Source organism: Phaseolus vulgaris, chromosome 1, assembly GCF_000499845.2.
Source record: "Phaseolus vulgaris cultivar G19833 chromosome 1, P. vulgaris v2.0, whole genome shotgun sequence".
NCBI lineage: Eukaryota > Viridiplantae > Streptophyta > Magnoliopsida > Fabales > Fabaceae > Phaseolus > Phaseolus vulgaris.
Genome location: NC_023759.2, coordinates 15,219,427 through 15,245,885, shown reverse-complemented (window position 1 = coordinate 15,245,885; position 26,459 = coordinate 15,219,427). Strand labels below are relative to the sequence as shown.

The following is a 26,459-nucleotide window of genomic DNA, read 5'->3' as shown; positions in this document are numbered from 1 at the left end:
ACCTTGAACACCTCAAGAAAGACACTCTCCTTGGTCAACACAACAACACCAAGATTGCTGATCTTGATCCCCTCAAGAACACACAGCCAATGTTAGCAAACACAGAAACGAAACTTGTTTTATAGAGTACAAGGATTACACTTGTTACATAAGATAATCTGAAATCAATACAAGCAGAATCCTATTCCACAGACTTTGATCAATCACAAACTCTTAGCAATCTCAGCTCTTTGAAAAACTCAAAAACTCTTAGTGAAAACTTGTCAAAGATTGATTCTGAATTTATTCAAAGATGTAGTTTGTTATCAAATCTTAACAAACTCTTAAATTGCATTAAAAGATTGGTCAAAGCATTTAATGACTGGAGCGTAGCAGTTAAATCATTTAAAGCTCAGCCAAAGATAAAACAGTTTTTCTGTTATGGTCCCAAAACAAACAATCGGTTGTTTTCTCGAATCAATCAGTTGTTTTGGTTCTTAACAGTTCAACCATTTGAAAAACAGTTTTCAATATTTTTCTTAAAACACCTAAGTACAAACAATCAGTTGTTTCGACAAAACAATCGGTTGTTTTAACTTAGTTTGAAAACATTTTACTTTCACAAAGATTGAGAGGCTTATGCTTTAGATTTAATCAAAGGGTGGATTACAAAACTTAAACTACCCCAGAACTATACTAAGCCAGCACAGCAACACCAAGCACAGCAAAGGCTTCAACATCCTTCAAAGGATTTGGATTCTTCAAAGCTTGAACACCACTTGGTTCAACAATAAGGGGTGCTACTGTACAAAACAAAGTCACACATTTAATGTGACATAAAAGAGTAAGTGTAGGTGTAGTTTTTAGGAGGTGCCAAAGTAGAAAAAGGTCACACCTCCCATGTGACTTAAGATTGGCTCCAAATTTGAATTAAAATTAGGAGGGAATTCTGAATTTGTTTCACTTTCATTTCAGCCCTCTAAAGCTATAAATAGAGGTGCTTGGTCATTGTAAACACAAGTTGAGTTTTGAAGTAAAGAAACTATGCTCAAATTGTGAGTGTTTAGTGTGAGACTTGTTCTCCTCTTCTTTGTCTCATCTTGTGATGCATTGGGAGCATTCAAGTGACGGCTTACCAAGACTTATCAAGGACCTTTCACCATCCAAGTGGCGTGTCCGTTCCCAAACCAAGCTACAACCACATAAGTTTTATCTTTTTTCATCTTCCATAGTCATTTCATTCGGTAGTTTTTTATTCTATGCCTTGTTCTTCAATTTCAATCGGTTCTTTTGTTTCAATTTGTGTTTCAATCGGTAGCTTTTGTTCTTCATCAATTATGTTCGGTTATTTGTGTTTGTCTTTCAATTTTGTTCGGTGAATCTTGTTCTATTAGTTGTTCACAAGGAGATAGCACTCTTATTGAGTTTGGTTCATCATTTTGGAAGGCTATGTCTCCATTGATGATTCCTTAAGCTTCCTTGAGTCCAATTCTGTTTTAGCATTCTGTTTTGGTGTCGTTAATTTCGTTTTCATTTTTTACTATTCATTTGTACCTTGAATTGTTTTCTACCTTCACATATAATGTTGTTTTCAAGTGTATTAAAGTGTCTAGCTTGATTCAACTCACATCACATCATTCTCCAGTGTGTAGGGGTGGGCCTTTCGCATCACCAAGTCGGAAACCTTGAACTGTTGAGGATTTATCTTGGTCTTGTGCTTTAACTCAACCCTTCTCTTTAAAGCCTCTGAGTTGATGCGGGCATGATCATGCACCTTGTCCAACAAATCTAGGTTCACCTTGTTAGAATATATGTCCTTAAACGAGAGGGGGGTGAATTGTTTAAGAGAGGTTTTTGAAAACTTTTTCAATGTTTAACAAATTCTTTGTGTGAATCCAGAACAGAAATCAGGTTATCCAAGAATATAAGCACTAAATCAGCAAAGCAATAGAAAAACAATCGATTGTTTCTTCGAAACAATCGGTTGTTTATACTAGAAAAGCTTAAAACATAATTTAAATGAGTTTAGGGTAAAAGAGAGATACACCAACAGTTTATACTGGTTCACTCTTAAGCCAAGAGCTACATCCAGTACCCAAAAAACTACTGGGTAATCCACTAAGTAATCAAACCAGATTACAATACACAAACCACCAAAGTAGTGACCTTGAACCCTTCAAGAAACACACTCCCTTTGGAAAAGCACACAACAAGAGTATTGATCTTGACCACCTCAATAGCACACAACACTCCTTGGCAACACAACACCGGAAATACAGAAGGTTGAGAAGGGATTACACTTGTTTACAGAACAAACTGAAATCAATACAATTGCAATCCTATTCCACTCTCTTTGAAAACCCAAAGCTTGATGTGAATGTTCAAATCTTGAAATCAACTTTTTCACAACTGAAAAACTCAAATATGTTTCTCTTGCTTGTTTGAAAACATAAACAAACTATTTATATTTTCCAAAGATTGGTCAAAGCAATTAATGAAGGAGCGTATTCAGTTGGAAATCATTTAAAGCACATTCAACAACCAAAACAAAATTCTGTTAGGATTTTCAAAGAAACAATCGGTTGAAACCACGAAACAACCGATTGTTTGGTTTGGCAGTTAAGTTAACCAAACTAAAACAGTTTTCAACATTTTCAAAAACTCATAAGAGTAAAACAACCGGTTGATTCGACAAAACAACAGGTTGTTTTACACTTAGTTGGAAAAACACTTTATTTTCTAAAAGGTTCTAAATCACATCAGTTTTAGATTCAACAAAGGAGTGGATCACATTCTATTCTACCTAGATCCCTTCCAAAACATAGCAGCAACACCAGCCTTGCATCAAACACATAGGATTTGGATTCTTCAAAGCACTTGATCACTCTTGATCAGTAATCTCCCCCTATTTGATGAAGACAAATCCTTGGTTGCTTGTGTTGATCTTGATTGAATCTGAAACTGTACCTGCAAAACAAAAGTTATGCAATCCAGAGCATCTCTCATAGCAAGTTATGATCATACATCAACTTTTTTTCTGAATAAACATAAGAGCAGAAAAACTAGCCAAAAAACAAGGCAAAAACAGCTTCATACAAACCAATAATGCAACAGAAATTAAAAACTGAATAAAAGCAGAGTTATAACAGTTTGTAAGACAACACAAACAGAATAGTTCAAAATAAAGCAATATAAAGATAAAAAGAACAGCAAAGCCTTGACAGTGAAGCTTAACAATCGATTGTTTCGATAGATCAACTGGTTGTTTTTCTTCGGTCTTCCTTTCCATACTGCAGCTCAAAAATTTGATTCTGAACAACTTCAATCTGTTCATCAAGCGTTTGAAACCGTGTATCCATGCTTTGGAATCTATTATCAAAGTTCTGAAAGTTTGAAACACAAAGATCATGAAGATTCCTTTGATTTTCCATAAAGCCATCTAGCCTATTCACCATGTAGCTCTCAAAGGGAGACATTGAAGGAGTCTCATATCCTTGATGTCCAACACTTGTCCCAACACCAAAATCAGTGGCAGGCTGTTCTATATCTGAAAAATCCATATCAGCATCTTCTTGATCTTCTTGACCATGTTCAGCATGAAGGCCACTTGAGGAACCACCTTGTCCATCATCCTTACTCACCCATTTTCCATTGATCTTGGTAAAACTCATCTTGCTTAGTGATCCATTGTTCACTTCAAATGTTGACTCATAGATTTTTGCATATGCTCCTTGATGATATGTATTCAATTAATCTTGACTTTGTTCGTTATGCAGTAGATGTAGACAAGATCTTCCTCAGTTAGAACATAATGGTTGCTTCCTCTTGGTGTTAGAATCCACGTGACAAAGAGAGTCAACAACCTTTCATTTAATTTCAGCCCTCTAACCGAACAAGTTCTTACTTGAGCATGAGGATTCTTCAAACAACTTTTGTAATATTGAGTTTTGTTGAAGTTTTCCACCACACTAATGTTTCCTTTGTTGATTCTCAACCCATCATACTTTAGACCAGCCATAGCAGCCCACACCTCATGACTGATCTCCATATCCACACCATTGACATGAGAAACAAGATTGTTACCTTCAAATTTCAAGTTGGTGTAGAAAACCCGAATAAGATCCGGATAGATGTTTCCTGTCATCTCCAAGAACCTTTTTAACAACTGTTCTTTGAGAAGCCTCCTCACATCATTCAACTTTTGGCTCTTCAACCAGCCAAAAGAGACAACTTTTGGGTTATTTATCACTTTTCTACTTGTTTAAAAGCGATATCTCTCAATCAATTCATTGTCTCCTGAAAACCAGCCCTCAAGACGTCCTCCTGATCTTACAATCCTGGTTTTAATCCTTTTTTATGTTGGAGGAGTGGAATCCATGAAAACAGAATGAGAAAAAGGCACACACACAACGGAGAGAATGAGATGTAATAAGAGATGGCCCAATGGGTTGTTTTTGTGAAGGAAAACACCTGCAGAGGATTTTATAGCAAAACAGAATCCCTCTTTGATCCTTTGGTTGAAGTGGGTTTCAGTCTTCAAAGAAGAAATCTGGTCCAACTTTTGCACAGAAAAACGTCAGCACAGAGCAGAAAAACACATGGTCAACACATGTGACTTTGACTAGACATAAAGGCACTTGAATTTCCAAGATATGGAATATATTCCTTTATGACAAGAAGTAACTTGCTTCAGAACCAAATCAGGCTTTCATGACTGCTTAATTGACTTGAAGAATCTTTAAGATTTAAATATGCAAAAGATAGAATGCATAAAGAAATTAAATCCATTTATGCAGTGCTGTCAGAGAAGAAACAATCGGTTGTTTCGAGAAAACAATCGGTTGTTTTTTGCAGCAACAACATTGTTTGAATTTTAAGCAGGAACTGAGAAGAGTTTAAAACAGATGCAATTTCTCATATGTAGATGAAGAATTTAAAATGAATTATAATTGACAAGCAGAGACAGGGAAGGTCTTATCCTTTTATTGTGAAGTTCCTTCAATGAGTCATTGTTTGTGATCAAGAATGCTTCTTTTGGCTTTCAAGACATCTTGAACTGGTACATACCCTTAGTTCAGTTCCAAACACACTTCTTTTCTTCCAAAGGCGTGATCAGATAACTCAAGACTTCATGCTTCTCTTAGTATCCCTGCATCATAATGAATTCAAGCAACAAGATTTGGTCCCCTTACAAATGTGGGTCATTTTGATTCATCTTTATCATTTGAAACCTTACGACCTTTGGGAATACATTTCAAAATACCTTTAGGAACATAATATTTTCTATTTTTACAGAATCTAACTGAGTGGCCTCTCTTCATGTAGTAAAAGCATGTAACAACCAGTTGTTTCGATATTTCAATCGGTTGTTTTTCTGGCACTTTTGAAAAAGGCTTTGAAATCCCATTTTTCTTGTTTCAAGGATAAAACCCCAAACCAGATTTTCCAAAAACACATTTTTGGGATGCCAAGACAGTTTCAAAGTTGGATTTACCCTTTGAAAGTTTATCCACAATTCTTACAAGATAGTGGATCTTACTCTCAAGAGTTTTACAATTTTTACAAAACTTGGAGTCACTCAAGTGAGAAGAATTTTTGCAATGCATTTCAAGTTTTTTAAAATCAATTTTTGACTTTTCAAATTCTTCTTCAAGAGTCTTGACTCTATTTTCAAGCCAGTTATTTAACCCTTTCAATCAGTTGTTTGAGAGAGCCAATCGGTTAGCTTCTTCATGAGTTTCTTTAAAAGCTTGAAGTAATTGGCTATAATTTTCAGCACTTAAGGAAGCACAAGAACTTACATTGTTTGAATCATCATCTCCATCTGCCATTAAACATAGATTGGCTTTTTCATCTTCACTTGATGAAGAGACTTCATTTTCATCCCAAACAATATATGCTCTTTTTTATTTCCCTTTCTTTTCCTTATTACTTGACTTCTTTTCCTTGCCTTCTTTATTTGGGCAATCAGCTTTTATATGCCCTTGTTCTCCACAACCAAAGCAAGTATAATTGTTAGAATTGAAATCACTAGTTTTCTTGTTTCCATACCTTTCTTTGTTGGATTCTTTGTTGCGATTTCTCTTCAAGAATTTGCTGAACCATGCTTGTTCTTGTGCTTGGCAGCTTTCAAAGCAATGTTCCTTACATGCTTGTTGATGACATTGAGGTCTTCTTTTGGTTTATTTTGGGGTGAGATTTGCGGAAGCTTATGGATGTTGATGGAGCAAGGCCTTCCTAGGAAGTGTGGGTGCCTTGAAGGTGCATGAAGAGTGTGAGATTAGGGAGGTTCGGCCAACCCCTTTGAAGGTGTAAGGATTGAAGACTAAAACCTAGATGCTAGGCAAGGAGTAGAGATTATGGCTTAAGTTCGGCAGCATAACAATACTCAATTTAATCTTGCAATACATGAGGTTGGCTCCTCCTTTTATAGGCTAAGGAGGACCGTAAATGATGACCTAAATGATGAGCAAATGCAAGCCAAATGAAATGTAAAAGAGTAGCACATGGAGGCACATGGAGCACATGGCACATGGGTGCACATGGCCTTCTAACTTGCACATGGCTGGTCCTAGATTAGTGGGGAGGTTCTAGAAACCGTAGCTAATATAGGTTAACTCCTCCTTAATCCTAATTTGCAGAATTTAAACAAAGGTTCACATTACACCACAATTAAGACTAAGCTACACTTGATGGGCCTTCATGGAACATATACAAATTGGTCTCTCTTCCATCCATAGTTTGATCCAAGTCTTCGTTTAGTCTCTTGGCCATGGACCTAGTAATTGGTCCATGGTGCTCTTGCCCTTGGTCTAGACGCCCTTGCCTTGGTCCTAGACCATCTTGACTTGGCTCTAGACGCTCTTGGCTTGGCTCTAGACGGTCTTGACTTGACTCTAGAGGCTTTTTTCTTTCATGGGATGTTGTGCTTGGCCCTCTTCCATCATCCCCTCCCCCTTGGAAAGGATTTGTCCTCAAATCCAAGTCGTTTTCATTGGTACCTACAAATGGAGTTAAGTCAATTACATTAAAAGTATCATGCACTGCATATTCAATAGGTAAATCCAACTTGTAAGCATTGTTGTTGACTTTCTTGATGACTTGAAAGGGTACATCACCTCGGGGACTTATTTTGGACTTCCTTTGGACTTCCTTTGAGTGGGAAATCTATCTTTTCGAAGGTGAAGCCAAACTAAGTCTCCTTCCTCAAAAAGTTTTTCCCTCTTCCCTTTATTGTTGTGTTTTGCATACTTTTCATTTTGTTGTTGAATTTGGAGTTTAACCTTCTCATGTAGTTTCTTAACAAAGTCGGCTTTGATAACTCCTTCCTTATGCACAAATTCTTGTGGATTAGGAAGAGGTATCAAATCCAAGGGGTGTAAGAAGATTAAATCCATAGACAACTTCAAAAGGAGAAGCATTAGTAGTTTTGTGAACTACTCTATTATAAGCAAATTCAATGTGAGGAAGGTACTCATCCCAAGATTTGTGGTTTCCTTTCATGATAGCCCTAAGCATAGTACCAAGAGATCGATTGACTACTTCGGTTTGGCCATCCTTTTGAGGATGACAAGATGTTGAAAATTGTAGTCTTGTGCCAAGTTGCCCCCAAAGAGTTTTCCAAAAATGGCTTATGAACTTGGGATCTCTATCGGATACTATACTTCTAGGCAACCCATGAAGTCGCACCACTTCTCTAAAGAAGAGTCTAGAAATATTTTGAGCATCATCTACTTTGTGGCAAGGAATAAAATGGGACATTTTGCTAAATCCAGCCACTACCATAAAAATAGAGTCATGACCTCTTGCAGTCCTAGGAAGTCCTAAGATGAAATCCATGTTAATGTCTTCCCAATGAGCATTTGCAATCGGTAAAGGGGTATATAGTCCATGAGGGATTGTTCTAGATTTGGCTTTTAGACATGAAATGCATCTAGAACAATGTGTTTGAACATCTTTTCTCATGTGTGGCCAATAAAATTTTTCTTTCAAAAGATCAAGAGTTTTATCAACTCCAAAATGGCCCATGAGACCCCCCTCGTGTGATTCTTTTACAAAAAGCTTCCTATATGTACCTTGGGGAATACAAAGTTTTCCTTCTTTAAAGAGATATCCCTCGGTCACATAGTAACCTTCTTGTGCCCTATGTTCACACTTAGCATAGATGGATGCAAAGTCTTGATCATCTTGGTAAAGTTTTTTTATGTGATCAAATCCAAGAATTTGGGCACCAAGTTTGGAAAAGAGCATGTGTCTCCTTGAGAGAGCATCCACCACTATGTTTGTGCTCCCTTTCTTGTATTTGATCACATAAGGAAATTGTTCAAGAAATTCCATCCATTTTGCATGTCTCTTATTGAGCTTGTGTTGGCCTTTCAAATATTTTAAAGACTCGTGATCACCATGTATAACAAATTCTTTGGACACAAGATAGTGTTCCCAAGTCTTTAAGGCCCTCACAAGTGCATAAAGCTCTTTGTCATAGGTAGGATAGTTAAGGGTGGCACCATGGAGTTTTTCGCTAAAATACGCAATGGGGTGTCCACCTTGTAACAAGGCCGCACCTATGCCCACTCCCGATGCATCACATTCTATCTCAAAAGTTTTAGAAAAATTTGGGAGAGCTAGAATTGGTGCATTGGTGAGTTGAGCTTTTAGCCTTTGAAAGGCTTGCTCATGCTTTTCACTCCAACAAAATGCAACATCTTTTTTGACAAGTTCATGGAGAGGGGAAGCTAAGCTTGAAAAATTAGGTACAAAACGTCTAGAAAAGCTAGCTAGCCCATGAAAACTTCTTACATCGCTTACACTTTGCGGAGTTGGCCACTCTTGGATGGCTTTGATTTTCTCGGGGTCAACATGCACCCCTTTTTTGTTAACTATGAAACCTAGGAAAACTATGCTATCTACACAAAAGGTACATTTATCACTATTGGCAAATAAACTATTTTTCCTAAGCACTAGAAGGACTTCCCTAAGGTGACTTAGATGGTCTTCTAGGTTCTTGCTATATACTAAGATATCATCAAAGTAAAATACTACATATTTACCTATACAATCTCGCAAGGCATGATTCATGAGCCTCATGAATGTACTAGGTGCGTTAGTGAGACCAAAAGGCATCACCAACCATTCATATAATCCAAACTTGGTCTTAAAAGCGGTTTTCCATTCATCACCCTCTTTAATTCGAATTTGGTGATACCCACTTTTAAGATCAATTTTAGAGAATATAATTGACCCATGTAACTCATCAAGCCTTGGGATTGGATGCCTATACTTGATGGTGATGTTGTTGATTGCTCTACAATCACAACACATTCTCCATTTTCCATCTTTTTTTGGCACCAACAAGACAGGTACAGCACAAGGGCTTAAGCTCTTTTGAACCCATCCCTTCTCCAACAAGTCTTGAACTTGTGACTCTATATCCTTTGTTTCCTCAGGGTTAGTTCTATATGCAGGCCTATTTGGTATACTTGCCCCCGGAATTAAGTCAATTTGATGTTCTATACCTCTAATGGGAGGGAGTCCTTGAGGACCCTCATTAGAGAATATATCTTCAAATTCACTCAAAAGATTTTTAATTTGAGGAGGTAGACTCATGGGTTCATGATTTGTGGAAGTGCATGTAAGTGTTCCTTTACAAAAGACTAGGCTAGGCTTTTCAACAAGAAGCAAATTTTCCAAGGTATTTTTCAAAGGTTTTTCTTGTTGAACAACCTTGTGGAAAGGAACACTCTTCTCCCACGCCTTTCTATCCCTAAGGATTTTCTCTTTTTCTAGCGCTCTTTTTTTTTGTTTTCCTCATCCCTCTTATGTTTCATTTGTATTTGGTCTTTTACCACTTGAGAATGTGGTAAAGGACTAAGTACAAACTTCCTATGCTTATGGGTGAAGGAAATCTCGTTAGTTAGACCATCATGCAAGGTTTTCTTATCAAATTGCCATGGTCTACCTAATAAGATATGGCAAGCTTCCATAGGTACTACATCACATAAAACCTTGTCTTTGTAATTACCTATAGAGAACTTGATTTCCACTTGCTTATCTACACTTAGTTCCCCATTCTCATTGATCCATTGTAGTTTATAAGGTTTGGGATGAGGAACTACTTGTAGATTGAGCTTATCAACCATCCTAGCACTACAACAATTGCAACTAGATCCACTATCCACAATGAGGGAACATATATTTTCTAAAACATTACATCTTGTATGAAAGATGTTCTCCCTTTGTGTTTCCATGGATGTGCTAGGTTGATTGTTGAGGGTTGTCCTAATCATTAACAATTCTCCCTCTAATGGACTTACCCTCTCATCCTCTCCCCCTTCTTCTCTCTCACTTGGTTCATCCTCACCACTAGTGTACTCGTATACACCCTTTAAGAACAAAGATCTTTGGTTTGGGCATTGTGCTTGCACATGCCCTCTTCCAAAGCACTTAAAGCACTTGGTATCCCTAGCTCGGATGGGTGGGGTAGAGGTGTCTTTGGCAAAAGGTTTGGTAGCTTCCTTTGGTTTTTCTCTAGATGTGCTACCTTCTTTTTTAAAGTCCTTCTTGGGATAAAAGTGCGAGTAAGAACCCACCCTTTGACTTGAAGTTTTGCACAAATTTTTTTGTTCAACTTTAATGCAAAGTTGAACCAAATCATTCAAGTCTTGATAGGGAAGGAGTTCTACCCTATCTCTTATCTCAAGAGAGAGGACACTTAGGAATCTTGCTATGGTGGTGTCCTCCTCTTCTCTAATAGATGCTCTCATCATGTAGAGCTCCATTTTCTGCCTATACTCCTCTACACTCATATTCTTTTGTTGGAGTCTTTGGAGCTTGTCCATTAACTTCCTATGGTAGTAGGAGGGTATATGTCGATGTTTTAGGGCTCCCCTAAGGTCATTCCAATATTCAATGGGAGGTTCCCTATGAAGACGTCTTTCTCTTTTTAGAGAGGTCCACCAATACATGGCATTCCCTTGGAAGCTAAGGGTGGCTAAGGGCACCTTTCTTTCTTCACTCACCCTATGGCAAGCAAAGAGTTGCTCTACTTTCATTTCCCAATCTAGATAAACCTCTACGTTTTCTTTTCCATGGAAATGAGGTAGGTCTACCCTAACCTCCTTTAGGCTCTCTTGCTCTTTTTGCCTATTTCTTCTAGGGGGTGGTTGATAGTAATCATTGATTCTAAGGCTTTCCTCCCCTAGAGACTCATTATCTTTAGAGTGAGATGTATGAGTGTGTGATTTTTTTGAAGTTTGAGACTTCTCTTCCTTTGCTCTAGTCAATTCAATGATTTTAGATTCATTCTCCAATTGTCTATAGGAAATTAATTGAACTTCCTTTGCAAGTTATTTCAAAAGGGATTTTATGGACTTCATATCACTTTCCATAGACTTTGCAGAATGAGAAGACATGACTAGAACCTTGTGTATAGAAATGTTTTACTTTAAGAAAGATGAGGGAAGTTAATGAAGGTAGTTTTCCAGGTAAGAGAGGTGAGACACAATGGACTACTTAAATACCAAGTCTTTGCCTTAGCCAAAAACCATCCCTCAAGATCTTCACACAAATCTTTCTTTAGGTAAATCACTTAAAGCACAATGAGGATGTAGAAATCAAATTTTTATGCAACAAAAACAATGCTAGCTATCTAGCAAAATATCAAAGCTTTAAACAAGACCAAACAGAAACAATTTAGCGAAGTTAAACAAAAGGAAATGGCGTAATTAAAGCAATTAACAAATGCTAAGCTAGAGAGTTTAAACTAGGCGATCCTAGGTGAGGCTTCTTAGACACTTAGAGCCTTTGAAGACACACTCACTTTCTAATTGCGTGATTAAGCTACTTGATCCTGCCTGTTGACCGGAACGCTGGAAACTGCCTCGTCAAAGGATCGACGTGCGCACCGCTTCTCACCTTCGTTCCTCTTCGAGATCCACCTCAAGAACCTGCAAAGAAACAGAGCGGCGCCGCTGCGGCCGATCGCACTCCAACGCCCAAGTCAGTGACCAAATCACCAAATACTAAGAGAACAAGAACCGTGCAAATCCTCTCTCACAGTCAGCTCTACAACTCGCAAGCGTAAAGAGTATAAACTGAACGTGCGTACCTCAGAAAGTTTGTTGAGAACTCTTATATACCTGGTTGTTTTCTCTCTCCTGGCAGTTACAGACCTGGACACGTGGCTCGCATCCAGTCGTACACGTGCCATCATCTGGAGCCTCATTGACTTGGCGCTGCTTCTACTCTCATTTTGGCTAAGTTACTTATGCATGGTACTGCCCAGTGCATAGCTAACTTGGGAGTGCGATCTCTACTGGAGTTGGCGAGTTAGGGTGTCCTCATACACCTTCCCTGTGGTCTCGCCGGCTGCCTTCATAATTCGCTTCTCCTTCATCTTCGGCGATGTGCTTTCTCCGGCGATCTCCAACTGCTTGGTCGCCTGAGTTCACATCTGGCGACTTCATATTTAACCCGGTGATCGCCTATTCTGATATGCTGGAGATCGGAACACGCCAACTTAATAACTGGCGGCTTCACGAGCCCCCCGACTTCCTTCCCTTCTGCCAGCCTGGTGCCTTGCCAACAGGCCTATACTGAAGCAGGATGCCACGTCATTACTCCTGACTACCAGGGCGGTACACAAGCCCCCCAGTCTTAAGCGAAGACTTGTCTAGCGAAAAGACTGAAAGAGTCACGTCAACACCGGTCTACGTGGCACTGACGCAGAATTCCAAACGGTTGTACCTTCTGCTTTTCTGACGCTCCACCAAACCCCTCACTCATCGCTCGACACGTGGCTTTATCAACGGCTCTCTTCAGCTGGCGTTTGCGCTTCCTAAACCCATTTCGAAAAAACCCTTAAACCCATTTTCACTCAACACTGTTCCATCACTTTCCCTCGCATTCACGAACGCTCTAACTTTCTTCTGCGGAAAACTCTCAGCACTCTCCAGCATTCTGAATCACCATCAACCTTCATCGTTTTCCTGATCATCAAAAGGTACCTACTTTCCTTCTTCTGCTGGTTTTCCTTGCATTTTAACCGATTCGCATCATCCTGTAACTGCCTGGTGCATACGTTGTGGGTTGCTTTTCCATTTCTCCTTCTGCGTAACTTAGGGCTTCGTCAATCGTCGCAACGAACCTACATTCGTTCGTTTTTCACCTTCCTTCTATGATCGAGTCAGCCTCTGTAACCCCTGATCGTTTTTCCTTTTCTTCTTCCCTGGGCCCTTCTGCTTCGTCTACACGACCTTATTCAAGAAGGTGAAGCTCAAGTTCCCTTTCACCCGATTCGAGAGGGAACTCCTTACCGAGCTCAACATTGCCACCGCCCAGCTTCACCCCAACAGCTGGGCGTTTGTTCGAGCTTTTCAAGTGATGTGCGACCACCTGGGGTTGCCCGCATCCGTGGATGTATTCCTGTTTCTCTTCGAAGCCAAGCACCCAGGAGACCGCCTGTGGGTTAGCTTGAACGCGATTGCTGGGAGGTCCATCTTTGCTATCTTCCAGCAATCCTACAAGGACTGGAAGGGGAAGTTCGTCCAAGTGCGCGCTAATGACAAGGACGCCTCCCTTCTCGACGGCTTCCCCTTGTATTGGGTGGACAAGGGGAAGAAAGAGTCCAAGAGCTGTTTCAGGAGACCCAGAAGTCCTGACAGCATGGGAGCATTGGACAGAGATCTCTGTCTCTTCTGGAAAAGGGTGGCGGACGCCAACATTACTTTCCTTACCACCACCTTGATCTGCTTCGAATTTTACGAAGACCAGCTAGAAATTCGAATAGGTTAGAACATTAAAAACTGTTGTTTTAATACTGCTTCTGTTTAGATGTTTCTGAGCGTCTTGTGCGTTATGCGCAAGACTTTGGTTTTATCTTTCCTGGACATAGCATCTGCTTTGCTGTGTACTACCTTATGCACTTATTTTTTCCTGGAGTTAACCCATGCATTTTCGTTCCATGCAGATAACATGTTGGGCAAAGGCATGCTCGCTGAACTGAAGGCGCTCGCCCGAAACCACGGGTTGGCGACGGGTTCTCAAACGGTGCCCAACTCGGTGGTGGAGACAGCCATCGTCCAAGGGCGATCACCACCCAAGGAACCTGCCCAACGCAAGAAATTGGTCCTCAAGAGACCTAAAAGGAAAGCCCCTCAGGTGATCCACGAGGAAGAGGAAGAAGATGACGAGGCCACCGAAGACGGTTTGGTCTCAAAGAGGAAGAGGGTGGCACCTTCTTCACCGCCTGCTCCACCCCCTCTTCCAACCTCAACACCTCCATCGACGCATGCTCCTCCTCCATCATTGCCACCCCCACGGGCTCCTGCCTCACCAGTCCAAGCGGTCCCACTGGCCACTGCGCCGCCTGCAGTTGAGGCCCAAGAGCCAAACTTCATGGAGGACCCCCCAAGCGCCTCTACACCATATGTGTCAGCTGGAGGGGGTCCCCCTTCAAACGCCTCAGCTGCAGAAGCTGCTCCAATCGGGGATGAGGTTGCTCATACCTCTCCGATTCTGATCACCGAATCCGTCGCCACGCCAGGAAGCGCCTACTGAAGAACCTGCTAAGGAAGGTGGCGACGAGAACCAACAACAGGCTCACCTGGTGCCTCTACAAGCAGCAAACCTCCCTTTGGAGGTCACAAGGATGTGGGAGCCTCTAACTGCCAAGTTGAAGACCATAGCAGAAGATATCCCGGCGATCATAACCATAGCTGTGGAGAGCTCAACCAGGAGGCTCCAAGACGACCTCTTCAACCTCAAAACCGAAAACAGCACCGTGAGGGTCGAGGTGGAGAAGTTGTCTTTCAGCCTGACGCTCGCAGAAATCGAACACTCCCGAGTGGAGGATGCCATGAACACCGAGCTCAGGCTGGCGCGCAAGGAGGCCGCTGACCTTCGCCACAAGGTGCATCAACTTGCTCAAGAGAAGGTCGAACTGGAGAGCAAGATTGTGCCCCTTCGCGTCAGAGTGGTTGACTTGGAGGCTCTCATGAAGGCTGACGCCGTCAAGGTGCAAAAACTAGAGAAAAGGTCAGCCGACCGAGAGACCCTCCTTGGGCAGGTGGAAAAGGCGAGGGACGACGCCATAGCTGATCTTGCCAAAGCCAACGAAGAGAAAGGAAAGGCAGTTGCTGAACTGGCCCAAACGCAAGCGGAATCCAAAAAGGTTACTGAAGACCTTCTCCAGGCTCAAGAGACCAATGAACAACTCAAGAAACAGGTTGAAGAGCTGGAGCAACAGAATAAAGAGCTGAAAGAGCAAACTGAAGACCTCAGAAAACGGATTGAGGAACTTCAGAAGCAAATTGAAGAACTCAAGCTGAACTCCGCTCAAATTCTGGCTGCTGGATTCGAAGCTGCGCGGGAACAATTTGCTTGCCTGTTCCCCGACCTGGATCTCGGCATGGTGTCGCTGAACAATGAAGTGGTGGATGGAAAAGTCGTTCCTGCTGAAGACTAATCAACTCTTCTTCATCTGCTACCTTTGTGCTTTCCCTTGTATTATAACTTGTAATAAACTTTATGTCCCTTCGTGTATATGCTCTGAACTGTTAACTGTTAATGACAAAGGCTACGTTTTCCCTTTTATAATTTCTTCACTCGCTTCAACTTTCCTTGCTTGTTTAATTTCAAAGAAATGACTTAGGAAAACTGTAGGTACAACCTTTGGCTTAACTGCTTCGGATCACTTCAGCCTTAAGCAACAAACACTTAACAATTCGTAACCTTAAGGCAATTAACCTTATCGTAAAGATATCCCTCAAGCAATGAACTGTAACTCAGTCACTGGCTTAAACACCGCTCCACTCGACCTGCTTCACCAAACAGGTCTTTTAACCTTCTCGCCGCTGTTTGAACTCTTCCCGATCGCCAAAGACTCTTGGTGATATCAGCTTCTTTCTAGCCTCATGCTTTGGTCATTGTTTCTTTGTCTGGGGGTAGAAACGCCTTTTGGGATCCTTCTTTACCTCCCTGAACTTCAGAACAAAAGACCGGTTGACTAGGCGTTCTCTTCGAACCTACCTTAGCCACCTTCCAAACTTCTTCCACCCTCTGCACCATACCTGAACTCGTTCGAGACGAGAAGGATTTTATCTTGCCTAAGCTCGCATGTAGGCGAGAAGGTCTTTAACTCGCCTGAACTCGCTCATCGGCGAGAAGGTCTTTAACTTGCCTGAACTCGCCCATCGGCGAGAAGGTCTTTAACTCGCCCGAACTCGCTCATCGGCGAGGAGGTCTTTAACTCGCCTCTACATTGCCCCAGGGGTTACATCTTCTCGCCCCCAGAAACACGGAGGACTTTTTACTGGCGCCTCTACATTGCCCCAGGGGTTACATCTTCTCGCCCCCAGAAACACGGAGGACTTTTCACTGGTGCCTCTACATTGCCCCAGGGGTTACATCTTCTCGCCCCCAGAAACACGGAGGACTTTTCACTGGTGCCTCTACATTGCCCCAGGGGTTACATCTTCTCGCCCCCAGAAACACTGAGGACTTTTTACTCTTCCTCGCCTGCACTCGCTCGACGGCGAGGAGGTCTTTATCTTGCCTCAGAACGCGCGAGGGCGTTGAGGTCTTTCATCTGGTGCCTCCGATCGCCGAAAGACGATGAGGACTTTAAAACTTTAACTGGTGCCTCCAATCGCCGAAAAACGATGAGGACTTAAAAACTTTAACTGATGCCTCCAATCGCCGAAAAACGATGAGGACTTAAAAACTTTAACTGGTGCCTCCAATCGCCGAAAAACGATGAGGACTTAAAAACTTTAACTGGTGCCTCCAATCGCCGAAAAACGATGAGGACTTAAAAACTTTAACTGGTGCTTCCAATCGCCGAAAAACGATGAGGACTTAAAAACTTTAACTGGTGCCTCCAATCGCCGAAAAACGATGAGGACTTAAAAACTTTAACTGGTGCCTCCAATCGCCGAAAAACGATGAGGACTTAAAAACTTTAACTGGTGCCTCCAATCGCCGAAAAACGATGAGGACTTAAAAACTTTTTAGAAAACATGCGATATATCTTTACTTGCCTTAAATCACGTACAAGCGACAAGGTCTTTCTTCAAAACTTTTGGGAAAAAGCAAACATGCAATCTGAAAACGCCTTATACTTCGAAAACTCTTCTTTTATTGGGTGGCCTCATTAAAAACCCTCCTTAGGGAAAAAAGAGTGCCCCCTTCAAACTGTTTCATCAGAGACATTGTAATATGACCTTTGTGTTTGTCTTTACTTACAAAGCTCTTAACTATAGTACAACTTCAGGTGCGTGGCGTTCCAGGTGCGAGGAATCGCCCCTCCTTCCAGCGTCTCTAAGCGGTAGGCGCCGTTCCCGAGCACCTCGGTTATTCTGAACGGTCCAGTCCACTTGGGCGACAGTTTATTCTCCATCTCGTACTGGTGGGCCTTCCTCATCACCAGATCGCCCTCTCTAAACTGCCTTGGCATCACCTTCGAGTTGTATCTTCGTTCGATCCTCCTCTTCACCGCCTCAGCTTTCAGTCTCGCCTCTTCCCTGACCTCGTCCAGTAGATCCAGGTTCAGCCTTCTCTCTTCATTCGAGTCTTCCTCTACGAAGTTCTGGAATCTCGGCGAGCTCTCCTGGATCTCTACTGGAATCATGGCATCACACCCATAGACCAAGCTGAACGAGGTCTCATGGGTTCCTGACTGCTCGGTGGTGTGGTACGCCCAGACTATACGGGGTACCTCCTCAGCCCAACTTCCCTTGGCTTTCTCAAGCCTTCTCTTCAAACCTCTCAACAACACCCGATTAGCTGACTCCACCTGGCCGTTTGTCTGAGGGTGCTCGACGGATGCAAACACTTGTTGAATTCCCACCCCTTCGCAGAGCTTCTTCAACAGGTGGCTTGCAAACTGAGTCCCATTATCCGACACCAGGCGTTTAGGCACTCCAAACCGGCACACGATGTTCTTCCACACGAAACCTTCGATCTTGTGTGCGGTGATCTGGGCCACTGGTTCTGCTTCGATCCACTTGGTGAAATATTCAATCGCCACCACCAAGTACTTCATCTGCCTGATCGCCAGCGGGAAAGGTCCCAGGATGTCGATTCCCCAGGTATGAAATGGCCAAGGGCTATGAATCGACTTCAACTCCTCGGGAGGCGCCTTATGCCAATCGGCGTGCTGCTGGCATTGTTTACAACATTGGGCATACTTCTTGCAATCTTCTCTCATGGATGGCCAGTAGTATCCTGCACGGAGAGTCCTCGCGGCCAGAGCTCGACCCCCGACGTGGCTTCCGCATATACCTTCGTGGAGCTCCGCCATGATTCTCGTGCACTTCTCGCCGTGTATACATTCCAGGAGCGGGTGAGTGAACCCAAACCTGTACAGATCGCCATCAATCAGGGTGTACTTGCTAGAATTCTTCTTTACCTTCCTAGCCTCAGTCGGATCCAGCGGGAGAAGGCCATCTGCCAGGCACCGCTTGTACTGTGTTATCCAAGTGTCTAGCTCATGGGTAGCGCAGACCTGCATCACATTCACCTTCTCTCCTCGGCATGCTCTAATTCTCGGCGATCTCAGAGTTTCTTGCGTCAGGGACTTATGGCTTCTCGCGGCGTTCTCCGTCGACTTGCTGATCTGAAGGACCAGGTGATCTGCCACAAATGCTCTCGGCGTCTTCAAAGTTTCTTGAATCACCGTCCCCTGCCTACCCCCCTTGCCTGAGCTGGCGAGCTTAGCTAGCAAGTCAGCTCGGGCATTCTGCTCTCTGGGTACATGTACTACTTCAAAGGAGGCAAAGGAACTCTTCAATTCCCGCACGTACGCCAAGTAAGCCGCCATTTGTGGATCTTTAGCCTGGAACTCGCCTGTTACTTGCCCCGTGACTAGCAGCGAGTCACTCTTAGCCATCAGCACCCTAGCTCCCATCTCCTTGGCCAGCAGAATCCCGGCGATCAACGCCTCATACTCTGCTTGATTGTTGCTGGCTTTGAAGGCGAACCTCAGAGATTGTTCGATCAGCACGCCGTTGGGTCCTTCCAATATGACTCCAGCACCGCTGCCCTGCTGGTTCGACGATCCATCCACTGAAAGTACCCAACGGAAATCGTCTCCTTCAACCCGCGTCGCCTCTGATGAGAGCTCAACCACGAAATCTGCAAAGATTTGCCCCTTGATCGGGCCTCGGGGCTCATATTTAATATCAAACTCTGACAACTCTACTGCCCACTTCACCATCCTTCCCGCAACGTCGGGTTTCTTCAAGACCTTCTGGATGGGCAGGTCTGTTATCACCAGTATTGTGAAACTATGGAAGTAGTGGCGCAACCTCCTCGCCGAAAACACCACAGCCAGCGCGGCCTTCTCCAGGGCCTGATATCTCGTTTCGGGGCCCTGCAACACCTTGCTCACAAAATAGATAGGCTTCTGAGCCTGATCTTGATCCTGGGCGAGCACCGCACTCACCGCCCTCTCCGTTACAGCAAAATACAACCTGAGAGGGATTCCCACCAGCGGTTTGCACAGAACCGGCGGGCTCGCCAGATACTCCTTCAGTTTGACGAAAGCTTCCTCGCACTCTTTCGTCCAAACAAACTTATTATTGCGCCGCAGACACTGAAAATAGGGATGCCCCTTTTCTCCGCTAGCTGACACGAAGCGAGATAGGGCTGCCATCCGACCTGTTAGCTGCTGGACTTCTTTCACCGTAGCTGGGCTCCTCATCGCCAAGATGGCGGCACACTTGTCTGGGTTGGCTTCTATTCCTCTTTCAGTCAAGAGGAAACCCAAAAACTTTCCAGCCTCCACGCCGAAAATGCATTTCTCCGGATTGAGCTTTATCTTGAACTTGGCGATCGTCGTGAACAATTCTTCCAAGTCTGCAACGTGCTTGCTTTTTTCCTGCGAGGTCACGACCATGTCATCGACGTACGCTTGCACGTTCCTTCCCAGCATTGGTGCAAGTACTCGATCCATCAGCCTCTGGTATGTGGCCCCCGCGTTCTTCAGCCCAAACGGCATCACCTTATAGCAATAGCACGATCTCTCCGTCATGAAGGCTGTCTTCTCTTCATCCATGGGATGCATCTTGATCTGATTATATCCTGAGAAGGCATCCAGGAAACTCAGCAACTTACACCCTGCAGCACTATCGACCAGGGCATCTATGCTTGGTAAAGGATACGAATCCTTTGGGCAAGCTTTGTTCAGGTCGGTGAAGTCGACGCACATGCGCCATTTCCCGTTACTCTTCTTCACCAGCACGACATTTGCCAGCCATTCAGGGTACTGGACTTCCCTGATGTGGCCTGCAGCGAGGAGTTTCTGTGTTTCGTCCCTGATCGCCTGCCTCCTCTCCTCGTTGAACTTTCTTCTCCTTTGTCGCACCGGTCTCACCAAATTGTCCATCGCCAGATGATGGCACAAGAAGTCGGGATCGATCCCGGGCATGTCCGAAGCGGACCATGCAAACGCGTCCAGATGCCGCTCAATTACCTCGGCGATCTGGTCCTGGAGCTCGACCTCCAGAGATCTTCCCAGCTTGAAGATCTTTCCTCCGATCTCCTTTTCGAGCCACTGCTCGACAGGTTTTGGCCTGGATTCTCTGGCGATCACCGCCCTGGCGATTCCCTGCTCCCTCGCTTCCTCAGGGCGATTCCGCTCCTCTTCCTCCTCCAGACCGGCATTCTTCTCCCCCAGCTCAGCGTCCACCATCTCCACATCTCTTCCGGCGGCCGCCTCTGTTACTGTCGATCTGGGCTTCACACCGGGAGGTGGGGTGGTTGTTACATAACTCACCGATCTCTTGTTTTTCAGGCTATTCTCATAGCACTTTTTCGCTTCTTTCTGATCAGACTTGATCGTGATCACCACCCCTTCCATGGACGACAACTTTACCTTCATGTGCCGAGTCGACGAGATGGCGCCTATCCTGTTAAGCGTGGGCCTTCCCAACAGGATGTTGTATGCTGAAGGGGCGTTTACGATGAGGTACTTGATTTTCTCCGTCCTCGACCCAGCCTCATCTGTAAACGTGGTTCTCAGCTCAATGTACCCCCTGACCTCCACCTGGTCACCAACGAACCCATATAGGCACCCTCCATAGGGCCTTAGCTGGTCAAGGGGCAACTCCAGCTGCGTGAAAGCCGGCCAGAACATCACGTCTGCCGAGCTTCCTTGGTCCACCAGAACTCTGTGGACCTTCCTTCCCGCCGTAACCAACGAAATGACTATGGGATCGTTCTCATGGGGCACAACGTCCCGAAGATCCTGTTTGGTGAACGTAATGTCCACTTCCGGCGAGTGATCTTCAAACATATCCACTGTCATCACCGATCACGCGTACTTCTTCCTCTGCGATGCGGTGCATCCACCACCTGAGAAGCCCCCTGCAATGGTGTGGATCTCCCCGTGGATAGGCATCTCGTGTTGCTGGGCTTCTCCACCTGCTGGCTGGGAACTCGACGCTCCCCCCGTCCTCCTGTCCAGCAGATAGTCATTTAGGAACCCGCTCTTAACCAGATCGTCGAGCTGATATCCCAAGGACAAACACGAGTCCAAAGTGTGGCCAAAACCTTGGTGAAACTCACACCAGGCATCCGGCTTTGACCCCAGCACCTTGTCGCCCACCTTCTCAGGCGCTTTCAACCTAGCAGATATATTAGGAATGGCGATTAGATCCGCTAGTCCCATGACAAACTTGTGCTTAGGCGGGCGATTGTATTCCCGGTGTGCTGGTTGTTGGCGCCCCTGGCTCCTTCCCTTGTTCCTCCTGTCGTAAGGATGGCGAGTCCTCTAGTCCTTCCTGGCCGCCGCCGCTGTTTCCAGCACCCTCTGCGGCTGGATCCTGGTCTGGGCGCGTGGCCTGGCGGGAGCCACGCTTCCTCTCTTCTCAGCGACTTCACTCTCGTCGGCGATGTGAGCCACCGCAAGTCGCCTAACTTCAGAAAACGTCGCGGGATGAGCCCTGATCAAGGTCTCGCAGAATGGTCCTGGCTGCACGCCCTTCTTGAAGGCATAGACCAGCATTTCTTCATCCTTGGCCGGCGATCTGACCATCTGCGCTCCAAAGCGATTCAGGTAATCTCTGAGGGACTCTCCATGGTACTGCCTTATATCAAACAGATCATAAGACACCCTGGGCGGTGCCTTATTCACGATGTACTGCTCGACAAAAATCTTCGAGAACTGTTGAAAATTGGTTATGTGGCCGTTAGGCAGGCTCACAAACCACTCCATCGCCGTTCCCTGGAGCGTACTCACGAACATCTTGCAGTAGACGGCGTCTGACCCTCCCGACAGCATCATCTGCGTATGGAACGTGGTTAGATGAGCCTCTGGATCCTCCACGCCGGTAAAGACAGCCTTAACCGGAACCACGCTCGTGGGAATAGGCGTGTCAGTAATCGCCTGAACAAAAGGCATAGGGAAAACACGAGGTGGCGTCGACGGCGCCACCTCTTCAGCAGAAGAACGCCCTTGCTGCTCCTGAAAAGCTTGACGCAGCTCCTCAGTCACCTTGCTAAGCTCCTCGTTCCTGGCGCGAGAGGCGACCAGGTCCTCATGCATTCTCGCCTGCTCTACGCGTGAGGCTTCCACAGTTGCCTGCAACGAACGCATCATCTCTGCCATCTGCGCCATGGTCATGGCGGCGGCGCCTTCGGCAGCAACGGGCGCAACTGGACTTGAGCGATTGCTTCTCATTTTTCTCATGAACGACACTTCAACCACGATCGAGTCGGCGATCAATCGGAGAAAACTGTGCGAAACTGCACAAGAAAACTCAAGAACACCGTAAACCTCCAAAGAAAACCACAACTTCACCAGAAACCACCGCTTCCCCACGGACAACCGAACGAGCGAAAGAACTCGAACTTCCACCAAACAAATTACGTGTAAACAGCAGGAAACCTCACTCCACCGATCGAAAACCCAAACGAACGGTATAAAACGCGAATTCACCGAACGAAACTCAAGCAAACAACGAACGATGGTTGCACCAGCACACAACCACGCAGAAAACTTCGAAAACCTCCAAGAACTCACGTTGTGGATGGGAGCAAGTTTTACACGGCCCCACGGTGGGCGCCTGATGATCCTGCCTGTTGACCGGAACGCTGGAAACTGCCTCGTCAAAGGATCGACGTGCGCACCGCTTCTCACCTCCGTTCCTCTTCGAGATCCACCTCAAGAACCTGCAAAGAAACAGAGCGGCGCCGCTGCGGCCGATCGCACTCCAACGCCCAAGTCAGTGACCGAATCACCAAATACTAAGAGAACAAGAACCGTGCAAATCCTCTCTCACAGTCAGCTCTACAACTCGCAAGCGTAAAGAGTATAAACTGAACGTGCGTACCTCAGAAAGTTTGTTGAGAACTCTTATATACCTAGTTGTTTTCTCTCTCCTGGCAGTTACAGACCTGGACACGTGGCTCGCATCCAGTCGTACACGTGCCATCATCTGGAGCCTCCTTGACTTGGCGCTGCTTCTACTCTCATTTTGGCTAAGTTACTTATGCATGGTACTGCCCAGTGCATAGCTAACTTGGGAGTGCGATCTCTACTGGAGTTGGCGAGTTAGGGTGTCCTCATACACCTTCCCTGTGGTCTTGCCGGCCGCCTTCATAATTCGCTTCTCCTTCATCTTCGGCGATGTGCTTTCTCCGGCGATCTCCAACTGCTTGGTCGCCTGAGTTCACATCTGGCGACTTCATATTTAACCCGGTGATCGCCTATTCTGATATGCTGGAGATCGGAACACGCCAACTTAATAACTGGCGGCTTCACGAGCCCCCCGACTTCCTTCCCTTCTGCCAGCCTGGCGCCTTGCCAACACGCCTATACTGAAGCAGGATGCCACGTCATCACTCCCGACTACCAGGGCGGTACACTACTAATTAACAAAAGTAATTTGCAAAGAAATTAAGTTGCACAAGTTAAAGTGCACACTCCCTTGGCTTGTTGTTGATCTTCTTGGTTGTGACCTTCAAAAGTGTATGGTGTATTTTTGATATGGTGTTTGTTGCTGCCCCTTGCCTTGATCCTCTCGGAATTAGGTAATTAAATTCTTCAATACAGCACCTATTAAGTAAAGCTAGACTCTCCTCAAGTCAAATTCCACTCAACAAGCACCAATTGATAATAATCCACCAACAAAGCTTAGAGGTCAAGAAAAAAAAGCAAGAAACAAATAAAATTTGAAAACAGCACCACTACAATTGGAATTAAAATTGTGACACAACTAGAAGGAGTTCAGAAAGAAATGGACAAGCAAATAAAAATAGTCACTCAAATAATGGATGGCACACAAAAGGAACCTAAGGAATAGCACTAGATTTGATTTAAAAACCAAAAACAGCACCACTGAAAAATATTGTGGTCCAGAATGCGTGACTTCAAAGATTTATCTTGAGCTGGCTATTTTGTATTTGTTTCTGAAAATTTAAACACACTTAATTCAATTTCTGAAAAAACTTTTGGCATTGGTTTCACATAAATCACATGCGCCATTTAATTTTGATAATTTTTTTAAAATCAGTGTCCAAAACCGTCAGTTCCAGCGCTAGAATACACACTTTTCTTGTGTGATTTATCTTTTTTTTTCTATTTCTTTTTTTCAACTGATTCTTTTTTTGTTCTTTTGCTAGCACCTCAAACTAGTGAAATCCAGAGGCTCAGAATTTTCTTATGATGTATTTAATTTTCATAAAGCAGAACATCCAAAACAGAATTGTGAAAAATAGAGGATTCTGAAATCTAAAATCAAAACAGAAAGATATACTTCAAAAACATAATGGAATTAGTGTAATGGAATTTTGTGTGGATCTAACACACAAACATGAACTCAAACTAAAAGAAAAATGGACCAAAGGATCAAAACAATATAGATTTCAGATCAAGCATTCAAACCAAAACAAGAAACAATTAAATCAAGAAGAGTACTACTAGAATTTGTTGACAAATTTGGAAAACACATGACTAGACAAAACTTATGGATTCATAAAATGAAAAGACTCAAACTCATTAATATGAACCGAACAATATTGTAATCAAGACTCAAGCAACCTAAAAAATTAAAAACAGCAACACAAAATATCAAGAATCCTACACAAAATTGAAATTAGATGTTCAAGCACAATTTGAACACAAACTACCGATTGAATTGAATAGAAAAGCATTCAAATCATATTAAAAAAAACAGCAAGAAAACTTGAAATAGAGATGAACAACTCGGAAATAAGAAGAACTCAAGCACAAAAATGAGAAGAGAAACTTATCTCTTGAAGACCATAGCTCATGATACCAAATGATGGCATTGAGGTCTTCTTTTGGTGTATTTTGGGGTGAGATTTGCGGAAGCTTATGGATGTTGATGGAACAAGGCCTTCCTAGGAAGTGTGGGTGCCTTGAAGGTGCATGAAGAGTGTGAGATTAGGGAGGTTCGGCCAACCCCTTTGAAGGTGTAAGGATTGAAGACTAAAACCTAGATGCTAGGCAAGGAGTAGAGATTATGGCTCAAGTTTAGCAGCATAACAATACTCAATTTAATCTTGCAATACATGAGGTTGGCTCCAACTTTTATAGGCTAAGGAGGACCGTAAATGATGACCTAAATGATGAGCAAATGCAAGCCAAATGAAATGTAAAAGAGTAGCACATGGAGGCACATGGAGCACATGGCACATGGTGCACATGGCCTTCTAACTTGCACATGGCCGGTCCTAGATAAGTGGGGAGGTTCTAGAAACCGTAGCTAATCTAGGTTAACTCCTCCTTAATCCTAATTTGTAGAATTTAAACAAAGGTTCACAAGGCTATGCTATTTACACCACAATTAAGACTAAGCTACACTTGATGGGCCTTCATGGAACATATACAAATTATTCTCTCTTCCATCCGTAGCTTGATCCAAGTCTTCGTTTAGTCTCTTGGCCATGGACCTAGTAATTGGTCCATGGTGCTCTTGCCCTTGGTCTAGACGCCCTTGCCTTGGTCCTAGACCGTCTTGACTTGGCTCTAGACAGTCTTGGCTTGGCTTTAGACGATCTTGACTTGGCTCTAGACGCTCTTGTCTTGGCTCTTGTCTTTCATGGGATGTTGTGCTTGGCCCTCTTCCATCACTTGTCCTCACTTTCTTGAACATTGAGTCTATTCATCTTCAACTCGTGTTCTCTAAGCTTTCAAAACAAGGAGGTTGTAGTCAAGGATGTCAAGTCCTTTGATTCAGAAATTGTCGTTACTTTAGGTTGCCAAGATCTATCAAGACACTTGAGAATCTTGATGTTTACCTCCTCTTTGTCAAAGGTTTTTCCAAGACTCATTAGATGGTTGATGATATGAGTGAATCTCTTTTTTACTTCAGCAATTGATTCTCCCTTGAGCATTCTAAACATCTCATACTCTTGTATTAGAGTATGTGTCCTAGCTCTCTTCACATCATTTGTTCCTTCATGGATGACTTCTAGAGTATCCCACATTTCCTTAGCCGATGCACATTGGGAGATCC

General features: G+C 43.9%; 1 protein-coding gene across 1 annotated transcript; it reads right to left on the bottom strand.

Moving 5' to 3' along the window:
- Positions 1-7,329: 7,329 nt before the first annotated feature.
- Positions 7,330-10,817, bottom strand: LOC137815577 (uncharacterized). The gene is made up of 3 exons (XM_068618691.1): positions 10,001-10,817; positions 9,343-9,539; positions 7,330-8,274 (listed from the first exon to the last, which is right to left on the bottom strand). Exons 1-3 carry the CDS (start codon positions 10,815-10,817, stop codon positions 7,330-7,332), a joined length of 1,959 nt encoding a protein of 652 aa, XP_068474792.1.
- Between the last annotated feature and the right edge of the window lie 15,642 nt (positions 10,818-26,459).